Genomic DNA, 12,954 nt, shown 5'->3' on the forward strand with positions numbered 1-12,954 from the left:
ATTGACAAATCCTCCATCAGAAACTTAAAAACTGCAAGGCATTGAATCTTTTTTTTTGTCTATATCCTCATCTGTTTCAGAGGGGTGTTATGAGGAACAAATGCTACATATGTAAAGTGCTTTGTGAATCTTAAGGTATTATGTAAAGACTAACTAATGCTAATTTAAAGAAGAATCCAATATAATCTCTTGGAGGAAGGAGGAAGTTTCTTAGGTTTCTTTAGAAACAATCTCAATGATATTTAATGTCTTTTATTTTATTTGTATACTAAGAAAAGGAAGATTCCCTATTACTGTTACTGTTTTCTCAGCCTTCTGTAACAAAAATTATAAAGCTGACAAAAATGTGAACATAATGGCTAAAATAATTAAGCTAATTTAAAATTATAAAATTACTATTTTTGGAATTAACTTGATGGAAGGATGTGTCTTAAACATCTTACTGTGAAAATATCAGCTATCACTAGTAACAAGCTGAGTTGGATCATCTAATTTAGTAAAATGATTGCTTTAAATGTTTTCACACAAGGAAACATTAAAAGAGAGCAGCTAATTGTTTTTTATTGTTGTTGTTGTTTTGGGTTTTTTTTTGCCTTCTGGCTGTATTTAGCAGTAAAGGAACAGCTGGCAGATTCTGCTAGTATACCATTCTTGTTAAAGTCACTATTTGGCGACAGTTTTTATTGAGAAATCATTCACATTATTACCTAGTCTACCTCATGTGGCTGGTAGCAAACACTTTATCCACAATGGGCAGGATTGCAAATTGGGGAATTCAGTGTGTTAAGGAACATAGTTTGTTGCCACATGTGCTCTTAACATTGTTTTTTTTGTTGTTGTTGTTGTTTTTTAATCCAATCATAGAATAAGCCTGCCAGATCTACATAAGGGATTGTTTTTTGTTTTTCTGGAACATTTGCCCCAGAAATATGTACATCCATATTTACCTTTTTGAATCAAATTTTTGAGAGAAAAAAAGTTTTTCAAACCACTAGAATTTTTAAAAGAATGAATCTTAATGTGCAATGTTGGAAGGGATGTGGGAAAACAGGGACACTGATACATTGTTGGTGGAATTGTGAATATATCCAGCCATTCTGGAGAGTGATTTGGAACTATGCTCAAAGAGTTATCAAACTGTGCATACCTTTTGACCCAGCAGTGTTACTACTGGGCTTATATCCCAAAGAGATCTTAAGAAGGAAAAGGGACCTATATGTGCAAGAATGTTGGTAGCAGCCCTTTTGTAGTGGCCAGAAACTGGAAACTGAGTGGATGCCCATCAGTTGGAGAATGGCTGAATAAGTTGTGATATATGAATATTATGGAATATTTTTGTTCTATAAAGAAATGACCAACAGGATGATTTCAGAAAGACCTGGAGAGATTTACATGAACTGATGCTGAGTGAAATGAACAGGACCAAGAGATCACTATATATTTCAACAACAATACTTTATGATGATCAATTCTGACAGATGTAGCCATCTTTAACAATGAGATGAACCAAATCAATTCCAATAGAGCAGTAATGAACTGAACCAGCTACACCCAGGGAAAGAACTCTGGGAGATGACTATGAACCACTACATAGAATTCCCAATCCCTCTATTTTTGTTCACCTGCATTTTTTATTTCCTTCACAGGCTAATTGTACACTATTTCAAAGTCCGATTCTTTTTGTACAGCAAAACAACTGTTTCAATATATATACATATATTGTATTTAATTTATACTTTAACATATTTAACATGTATTGGTCAACCTACCATCTGGGGGAAGGGGCAGGGGGAATAAGGGGAAAAGTTGGAACAAAATGTTTGCCAATTGTCTATGCTATAAAATTACCCATGCATATATCTGGCAAATAAAAACTATAATTAATTTGAAAAAATGAATATTTTTCTCCATGATTGTTGTAAATTAATATATTATAGCTTGGGTATTTATTATCTTGCAGAAGTAGTTTTGTATGATACTCATAGAGAAGCTGAGTTTTGGGAAGATTTCCTATTTAATTCTGTGAAAACGAATTACTTTTGTCAAACTTAAGAAAAACAATATTTTTAACAATCATCTTAGAAACAAGAAAACTAATTATACTAGAAAATAATGTCTATTGCCTTTTCCCTTAAGATTTTAATCACTATGCTAAAAGGACTTCAGTTCTTTAGCAAATAAGATCTGCTTTTATAACTCCAATGTTTTTTTCCCCTTAGATATTTGTAAGAACTTAGTTCTTGCTAAACTGCTTGAGTGCTTTGGTTATAAATACTACACATAAATAAATATTGTTGTGAACCTAAAAAAAAAATCCCCAGTAAAATTAGCAGATAAGAACATATTTTTTTTCCAAAAACCTATGGTAAAGACTTAAGCACGTAGTATAGAGCAGGGGTCCTCAAACTATGGTCTCTGGGCACATGTGGCCCACTGAGGATGTTTATGCAGCCCGCAGGATTATGGCAATATCAGACTGGAAGTGAAATTTGACATGAACTCATGTTAGCAATGCACACTTCCGGCACTGGGCTGAGGTTCATAGTTTTTTTTGTTTGTTTGTTTTTTTACTATAGTCTGGTCCTCCAACAGTCTGAGGGATAGTGAACAGGCCCCCTATTTAAAAAGTTTGAGGACCACTGGAGCATTTAGAGCTTAGACAAGCATTGAACATGTTAAGATCATCTACTGCTCCTAGTCCATTTACCAATTGTATCAACTTTTGTCCTGCCACTGACTTTAATAACTTTGGCCCATTTAAATACAATTCACAGGCAAGTCAAGACATCGCCACATGATGTCATTGATCTTCTTTGAAAACAAAGGATGAGGAGCAAAACTGGGCAATTCCTAGAAAGATGAAGTCATCAACTTGAAACAACTATAAAAATGGTCTGGGGATTACTAGTTAGGAAAATATCTTTAAAATATCACTGATCTAGGAATTTCATTCTATGTAATAATTTCACTGATATACAAAGCTCTCCTTAAGCTCTCTTCTAACAATACAAATTTGCAACACTTAAGAAAAGTAATTGCTCTCAATTAAGAAATTTAGAAAATTGCAAGCATAAGTGACATATTCTAAAGAAGGACTTGAACTAAAGTCTTCATGACTGAGATTTACTCTGTATCTACTATACCAAAGCTTCTTAAATTGTGGGTCCTGACACCATATGAGGTCACATGACTAAATGTGGTGATCACAAAATATTTGGCAACAATGAAAAAAATTCTGAATGCAACAAACACTAATTTATTCAAAATTAAGTGTAATAAATCTGAGGTGTTTCTGGCCTCTCATGATGTGTTGTATCATACAACTTCACTGCACTTGGTTCTCAACAGAACAATATGTGTACTTTGCTGCTATGCAAAAATACTTACAGAAACACCAGATCTCAGAATTGTTACTGGGTCACCTAAAACTTCTTGGATGAAAATGGATCACAAGTGAAAAAAGTTTTAAAAATCCAATACTAGACCACTCTCTCCCAGGTAAGATTATGTATAGAGTTCTGACTTTTCAGAGAGAGAGAACTTTTTCTCCCAGATTTTTCAGATAAGAATAGGGGGTACTATTGAATCCTCTATGATTGACAAGATAACTCTACTTCTAAGGACAAAATAATTGCCTAACTGGGTCCTGTGGATTAATCAAGATAGTTGATCTATTAATTTATCTATAAATTTACAAGAAAATGAAATTATTTACTTTCCTTTTTAAAGTGTATTTTTCTTGCAGATTTGAATCTAAATTAAGAAATCATAAAATGTGCATCTTAAAATCATAACTAAAGTGTAATTATATAAACCAGAAACATCAACATTTTATTCTTTCTTATTTTTCATCAGATGCAATAGGAGTCAATGTGCTTTTTAGCCATGGAAATAGTTTTCATATCAATGTAAAGAACACTAAAATGGAGTGTGCTATTATCTTAAGGCTCAGATTGTCATCCACATGTTATATGATGGTCAGTTTAAACATTAAACATACTCTATCACTTTTACAATTATTTAAAAATTTTCCTGGTGCTCCCTAGTTGGATGATTAATCTTCTCATGGCAACTTTCATCTCTTTGTTCCTAAATGTATATATAGAAGGATTTAGAATAGGAGTGACAACAAAGTCAAGAATAAAAAGAAATTTATCCACTGGCATTGTGGGGAATGGCCACATGTAGACAAAGATACATGGACCAAAAAATAAGACCACCACAGTGATATGAGCTGACAATGTAGAAAGAGCCTTAGACAAACCACTTGAAGAATGTTTCTGAACAGTGACCAAAATATATATATAGGAAATGGCCAGTAGGAATAAGGTGCCAATAGAAATGAAACCACTGTTAGCAGTGACCATGAGCTCCAACTTGTAGGTATCTGCACAGGCCAGTCTGATGAACCTAGGAAGATCACAATAAAAACTGTCAATTTCATTAGGGCCACAGAAAGGCAAGTTTACCACAAAAGCCAACTGGGTCAGTGAATGTATGAGGGCAATGACCCAAGAAGCCACAAGAAGATAAATACACATTCTTGGGTTCAAAATAGTCAGGTAATGAAGAGGCTTGCATATGGCAATATATCTGTCAAAGGCCATGGAAATGAGCAGCACCATCTCAATTCCTCCAAAGAAATGAATGAAGAATATCTGGATAAGACAACCTGGAAATGATATGGCTTTGTGCTCATGAAAAAGGTCATAAATCATCTTAGGAACAGCAACAGAAGAAATGCACACATCTATGAGAGAGAGGTTAGCCAACAGAAAATACATGGGCGAATGTAAGTGACGATCAGAGATGACTGTGAGCACAATGAAGAAGTTTCCCAACACAATAGTCACATAGAACATGAAAGAGAATATCAGGAGGAAAAACTGCACAGCCCATGAACTAGAGATCCCCAGGAACACAAATTCATATACCATGGAATGATTCACTTCATTCATTGGCCTGAATATGATATTACCTGAAGAGAAGAAAGTAAGAGGATGAGAACTGATGCAACAAATGTATAATATTTTAAAATTCCAATATTTAAAAAAGGCTTGATGATTCAAGGAGCTATTTTAAATATATTTTATTCTATAAATGAATTCATTTATAGATTGGAAAACATATTTAACATATTTTGAAGAAAAAGAAAAGGTTATTTCATTGAATTCTGTATTTAGAAGTCAGTGTATCCTAAATGAATTTTAAAATCACTTTTCCTTTGAAACTTCAAAAGTGACTATCTTATAGTCACTTAACCCAAAGTCTTATGAATTTCTATCCTATCACCACCTGAAACAGTTCTTTGCTCTGCATATGAATCAAAGAGGCTTTCTTCCTTTTTCTTGTTGTCTGTCTTTCAATTTTTTGTATCCAACTGTTCATGATCCAGACTCTTGTCTATGGGGTTTTCTTTGCAAAAGTGATGGGGTAATTTGCTATTTCCTTCTCCAATGTATCCTCATATTACAGAAGAGTAAATCAGACTAATAGAAATTAAGTGACTTGCCCAGGATCACATAGCTAGCATGTATTTGAGGCAGGATTTAAACTTAGATATTCCTGACTCCAGGCATGGTGCTCTATCCACTGTACCACCCAACTTTCTTCTTAGTTCTCCATTTTCACCATTTACCTATATTTTCTAGCTTAACAAGCAAGCTTAACTAGATGAGGGAACCACATGGGGCAGGTTTATCCCAAAGAATAAAACTGGGTGACATCATCAGAAGAATTAATCCTTGCATAGGAGTTATCATTCATCTTGACATTAGTATGGTCATGATATACCCATGAAGGTTTTAGGAAAAAGTAGATTCTAAGGATGCAACAGGAATCAGCTAATGCTTTATTGACAAATAAATAGGCAGAGACATTGGATAGGTACACAGTTTAAATGCAGCTAAGTATAGTCCTGAAATAAATACACCAGCAAACTTTTACACTACATAGGAAATTAAACTTCATTAACATGAAAATGACTAAAATATTAAAACAACTGTAAATATATAGGAAATTCCCTAAAAGAACCTACCTGTGAAACACATATTTCCTTAGATATTATTCTATCGTTTTACAAGCTTTCAAAACCACACTGTCAGAAACATATCCAAATCAATAGCCCACACTATTTCTACACCAGCAAACCTGAAGCCCAGGAAAAAATATTGGGACTTTTATTGCAAGATACCACACAGAGTACCAAGCTGAAAATAGGAATCTTTGGATATCACCCATCCTTCAAAACATCCTATATGAATATTATGTCCTAAACTCTCTTGTCCTTGTTTGTCACTGGTAAATGTTTAAAAATCAGTTTTTCACAAAAATGTATTAAGAACATCTTTTGAAATTTAATTTTCACAATTAACATTTTCTCCACCACTTTCTTAAAGCTAGTCAATTAACAAAATAATCAACAAAGTTTTGATTTGTAGTGTTTGCTAATTCCTAATATGTCTGAAAATTTAACAATAAGCTCTTATCATTTTCTGCTGACTTCAACACATCAGTGCCTCCTGACTCAGAAATTTTAACAAATTAAATACTTCTGACAAGTACTAAGCTCTTTTCTGAGATCATTTTTCTGAATGAAGCTTGATAATGATGTTCTATTTCATTCAATGTCATTTTTAATTGAAGTAATTTGTGATGAATGATATTAATAAATTGTTATTTTAACTTTTTCCTATCATCCCCTTCATGAACCACACTCTTCAGGCACACTGATTTAATCACTGATTCCCAGACTTGCTTTAATCCATTTATTCTCCTTGCTTGAATCTTTTCTCCCCTGTTGTCTTCCTATCTAAATCCTACCGCTCTCTCAAAGATAACTCTGTCCTTCTCTGAAGCTATCCCTGATACAGCTCAAATCTCAGTGAATTCTCTTTCCTTTAACTTACCATAATGTTTATTGTCTGAGACACTAATTTGTTACATCAAGCATACTAGATTGAATTCATCATTTCCTGCATGCATATTCTGCTTTTCTAAATGTGGTATTAATATCTTTGTGATCAACTTCATGCCACCTTAATTCTTTCATTTATCTCAGCCCTTATCACTCTGACACACCTAAAGTAAATGTTTAATAGATATTAATGGACAATAACTTTAGAAATCAATTGATAAACAAAACCAAGAGAGGAAATGAAAAAAATGCAGAAAATTAGAAAGTAGAAGGAAAGTAAGGAAAGAAACTATGGAAAGGTACTTTGATAGAATAAAGAAAAGAAAGATTTTATGACCAGAGTAAATTTATATATATATATATATATATATATATATATATATATATACACATATATATATATGTATGTACACATTATATATAATATATATGTTATATATATATATATACATATATGTAAATTGTCTATCACAATGCCTGCTACATAGTAGATATTTAAATGCTTATTTCCTTCCTTTTAAATTCTTATTTTAAATTGAAACATAGACAAAATATAGAACTTTGTTAAAACTGCAAGTTTTGTCAAAGGGAATGTTTTTTATGCTCCATGGATGATGATCTCATAACTAATATCTTAAAACGAAGTACAAATAAAGCTCCATATAGGTTGACAATTCAGGATAATCATCTGAAGGAGAAACACTATCACAAGAAATCCATGGTAAGGCATTTGGCTTACTGAACTTAATAAATCTCTTATCTTCTGCCCAATGCACTGTGACTACATTAGAATATCTAGACCCCATGTATCCTGTGCAGGATCTGCAAACTTAAATCACCCTCTTGTACCAGGTTTGACTATACCAGTCATCGTCTGAGAATTTTAGCAGAAAATACAATGTGACAGAATCTCAAGTTTAAAGGGAACCTCAACAATACTTAGTTCAACCCACACCAACACAAGAATCTTTTTGTCAACATTGTTCTCAAGTTTTCATGCAACCACCAATTAAGTAATACCATAGATGAAGATTATTGTTTTTAGGTCATCACATTACACTTTAGGAAAGCTTTGTTAGGAGGTTTTCCCCAGCAACTGATAAAAATCTCACTTTCAACAAATATAACCCACTCCTCTCAGCTCTGACATCTGAGACTAAGTTTCTATATCTGACAGCTCTACAAATATTTGAAGACTTCTATCAAGTCTTTTTCTCCTCAGTCTAGAATTTATCTGTTTTTTGAACTGGCTTTCACATCATATCATTTTAATTCCCCTTACCATCCTGGATGCCTTCCACTGAAAGATCTCTAATTCATAGAATATAGGCATTCAAAACTGAACATTATATTTCAAATGTATTCTAACTGGAAAAAAGAATTATACCACTCTCATCCATGACCTTACATTTTTCCTAATTAAAATGGCTAACTCTTTTGGTAGATCTGTGACACACTTAATTCATACTGAGTTAAGTATCCATTAAAACTTTTGTTTCTTTCACAGGATTTGAATTTTAGTCACAACTTTTCCTTTCTTCCTTCATTCTAAAATCTTACAGTCAAATTTTGGCTCCAAATATAGGACTTAATAGGTATCCCTAATTGATTGCATTTTATTATATTTGGGCTGTCATTTAAGCCAATTGAGATTTTTTCCATCCTTAAAATATAATTCAGTTTGTTATTTCTCAGCCTAATTTTGTGTGCTCCGAAAATTTGATAATTATAGCATAATGCTTTGACAAAAGATTTCCTTAGCTAGAATTCAGAAAACTTAGTTTGAATTACATCTCTTTCTATGTGGTATAGACCTATCTATAATTAGGAGTTTCCTAGTATATTTTTACCTTTATCATGTACTCCTTTCAAATATTGTTTCACAATAATTTCTGAACTATGGATTTCTCTCTTAAGTCTCTATTTTCCATCGGCACATAAATGTCTGCCTTTAAATTTATCTCAGGGCCAATCACTTCTCTTTGTAAGTCACTTTAAGTCAGACTATGTCATATACATAAAAAGCATTTTATCTATTTTGATTAAACTAATCAATAAATGAGCTATAAAGTGAATACTAGTTGGCTATTTTACTTTACTATCTTGTCTCTTAGGTAATGCTGTCATTTAACCATTCTCCAGCTAGTTATAATGACTTTCCAGCCAGACATTGACACCACTACCTTGACAGCTAACTTTCATAAAGCATGTATATGCACTTTTCTCTGAAGTTTCCTCAACAGAAAATGAGATCTCTTTCCTAGGATCGGATTTTCCCCATTCTTTCTCCTCTCTTGGATGATAATGATCCTTTGTAATTTACATACCTTTATATTATTACCAAACTAAATTACTTGAATGATTCACCTTCCAGAAAAAATACAAGTACCAGCGCTACTTTTCTATTTTGCATGCCACAGAGAAATCTGATGTACTTCAAGCTCTAAGCAAAAGCAAATCCAGAACAAATGATACTCATATCCCCATCCCAAACCTATCAGGTAACCTTACTTAGACCAAATTCTTGTGGGTTATGGGAGTTTAGTAGAGGTTGGGGTTGATTCATTTTGGGGCTTCTGAAAGTTATTTGTAGTTCCTTATAAGCACATTCTAGTTTAAATATAATCTAGAATAAGATCTCAGATTTCCTCTTCCTCTGCCCTTGGATTGTTTCTGAAAGAGCAAAAATCAGCCCATAAGCCTTAGTCTCTTCTAAATCTTCCCAGTTCCTAGGATGACACTCTGAAATGCTATAGGTCATAGAGACCTATAGAGATAGGTCATAATAATCCATACTTTTTGCCCCTACCAAGATGGTCCTGAGACCCCCTGAATCTTCTAAACATTCCTCAAAGCAAAGAGTATGCTCTTAATATGCATTTGGAATCACTGCATTCTAGCACAGACCTTTCCAATTCTTAGGGGAAAGAAATTATAATGCACTTTCTTTTTATAAAATCACCTTCGAATTCAATTGTCCTACCTACCTCTTCAATAGAACAACAAAGTATAACAATACCTTCACAGATTCCTGATGTTTTTTAAAGATATAAATAGTACTTGGAAGAGGCTGAAAGAATTAAATGCAATTCCCACACTGATATTAGGGCTCAGCGACCAATTGATGTATCCCTTAGACTCAGCATGCCACCATGGGGATTCTCTCTCTGAGAAACTTTGTATTTTCCCAAAACTGTAAAAGTAAACTTTGAAAGTTTAGATCCATTCTATACAAGTACCACAAGGAGATCACTAATAAAAAAAAAAAAAAAATACCTGCCTTCATATTAACAGCATTTTTTTGTGGCAGCAAAAACCTGGAAACAATTAATTTGGGAATGACTAAAGAAATTGTGTTATCTGCATGTAATGGCATATTACTGTACCCTAAGAATTTAACATGATGAATAAAGAGAATGGAAAGAATAAGAACTAAGAAAAATAAGCAGAAGCAAGAAAAACATATGCACAATAAATAAAACAATATAAATGACAAAAATGACAAAATCATAGAAAGTAGTAGTTGTAAAACTACAAAAAAAAAAAAAGCTTGACTCCAGAGAAATTTAAGAAGGTACTCTACTTCTTTGCAGAAGTGGGAGGCCACAGGAACTTTACATCCATTTTCAGAAACTTTTCATATTGATAAGTTTTGCTGATTTTTTTCTTTATACTTTTCTTTTCTCTATAATTATTTTTTGCTTTTTGGAGTTATATGAGAGGAAAAGGGGGGAATGAAGAATCAACCCACTGCATGTCAATAATTATGCCAAACACTGGGGATACAACAAAAGATTAAAGGCATTTACTGGTTTCAAGGATCTGGTTATCTAATGAGGAAGACAGTTTACAAACTACTATGTACACACAATATTAAAAAGATGACAAATGGCAGAAAATCTCAAAGAACCATTAAGTGGAAAAGACTTTTTGCAAAAGATGGAACTTTAGTTGGGACTTGAAGAAAATCAGGGAGGTTAAAAGATAGAGATGAAAGGAGAGAGAATTTCTGGCATAAAAAAATAACCAGTAAAATGTTCAGAATCTGAAAATGAAATATCCTGTGCAAGGAACAGCATGGAGGCTAATATCACTGGTGAGGTATGAAACATAAGTAAAGTGGAAAGGCAAGAAAGAGCTAGATTATAAGTGGGAGGAGTCATAAGCACAATATAGCATTTTCTATTTCATTCTGCAGGCAATAGGAAGCCATCAGAGTTGAGTGAATAAGATTGGAAGTATGTGACATGGTCAAACTTGCACAGTAAGAAGAACAATTTGACTGGTGAGTAGAAGATGGACTAAAATGAAGACATAATTAGAGCATGGATATTACAGTAGTCTAGGAATGAGATGATAAGGGTCTCCACCAGAGTGATGAATATGTCAAAAGAAAGAGGAGGGTGGCACATAAGATATTATAAAACAAGAAATAACGAGGCTTAACAATCAATTGTAACCAAAATATGAGGCAGAGTGAGCATTTTAGGATGACACCAAAGTTACAAATTTCAGTAATTAAGAGTGATACCTGCTTTTTAAAGAATCAATAAAAATTTATTTCAAAAAAGAAAATTTGGTCCATGTAATTCATAAAGAATGATATATACACTACCTGCACCACACATATGACATAATATATGACAGCACCTTGTTTTGTGGTAGTAAATAACCGGAATAAAAATAGGTATCCATGGATTGAGGAATAAATTATTACATAAGAATATAATAAAATAGCATTTTGCCATAAGAAGCAATTAATATGAGGGACTGAGTAAAACAAAGATGTGAATGAAATGCAATAGAATGTTGGAAGTGAGCAGAACAAATAGAATAATATATATATTGACTAAAATAACGTAATTTAAAATAAATGATGCCAAACTCTGAATAATTAAAAGGATTTGCTCAAGTCCCTGAGAAGAAAGAAGGAAAGATAGTTTTGCCTTTTTGGTGAGTTGGAATTGGAATACATAAGGAATGTAACATACATTATTGTATATAGATACAGAGGCAGTTTTGCCTAAATATTGGAATTGGGGTTCATTATTATAGGTGAATTTTGTTCAGGTGGCATGTAATTTAAGCAGAACTTATTTTGATATAAAAATGATAGTCACATGCAAAAAATATTCTTTTTTTAAAAGGAAAAACACATGATCTAGAAATAAGAGAGTATAGAATATTAATGTTAGCATAAAGAGTGCCAGAGAATCGGGTAGTATGATAGAGAAATGCTGGACTAGAAATAAGGATCTAGATTGCAAACCTAGTTCTCCACTAACTCACTAGGCCACCAAAATAAGTTGAAAGATGCATGTTCAAACCAGTTTCTTTAACTTTTTAACTATGTAACCTTACTTACCTCACTTCGGTTTCCTGGGCTTCAATTTTTTATCTATGCTGTTCTCTGCCATTTTCTTGTTATCTGTTATATTATCAGAGCTACTCCAAATCCTATACCACAAAAATTCTTTATCAATCATAATTTCCCATCATCTTTTGACTCAAATCTACAAAAAGGAAGCCACATAACCTGATCCTGATTTGAGCCCATTCAATTCCTTATAAAAAAAAGGCATTGGATAATTGGATATACTTGCAAAATCATACAATAAAACTTAGAGTTGTAAAGGACCTTAAAGATCACCAAAACTGACTGCTAATTTTATAGATGAATAAAGGTAAGGCCTGGAAAGATTAAATGACTTAAGCTACTTAGCACATGACAGAAGAAGAATTTGAACACAGATCATATGACTTCAAATACAGAGTTCTTGTATACCATGCTTCCCTCTTTTTCTTTTCCTATTCAATCCATACTCAGTTAATTCAATCCCATCAATGCCAGGAGCAGCATGGTACAATAGGGAACAAGGATAAGATTTTGGAGGGAAGGATCAGAATGAAAAGCCAGCTTATGACTAATTCTGAAGTAGAAATGTTTCTTTGTTATCTCCATTTTTTTCTTATCTTTACTATTGCTCTCCCCAATCTCCAAACACCCTCTTCATTCAAGGGGAACAGCTAAATTGAGC

General features: G+C 33.0%; 1 protein-coding gene across 1 annotated transcript; it reads right to left on the reverse strand.

The window, feature by feature from the left end:
• Window positions 1–4,016: 4,016 nt before the first annotated feature.
• Window positions 4,017–4,958, reverse strand: LOC141552784 (olfactory receptor 4F6-like). Its single transcript, XM_074284780.1, has one exon. The coding sequence runs from the start codon at window positions 4,956–4,958 to the stop codon at window positions 4,017–4,019; it is 942 nt and encodes a 313-aa protein (XP_074140881.1).
• Window positions 4,959–12,954: the final 7,996 nt, after the last annotated feature.

The sequence above is a fragment of the Sminthopsis crassicaudata genome, chromosome 2 (assembly GCF_048593235.1).
Source record: "Sminthopsis crassicaudata isolate SCR6 chromosome 2, ASM4859323v1, whole genome shotgun sequence".
NCBI classification, from domain to species: Eukaryota; Metazoa; Chordata; class Mammalia; order Dasyuromorphia; family Dasyuridae; genus Sminthopsis; species Sminthopsis crassicaudata.

Coding starts and splice junctions, on each gene's coding strand:
- LOC141552784 (XM_074284780.1), bottom strand. CDS start 4,958: ATGAATGAAGTGAATCATTCCATGGTATATGAATTTGTGTTCCTGGGG.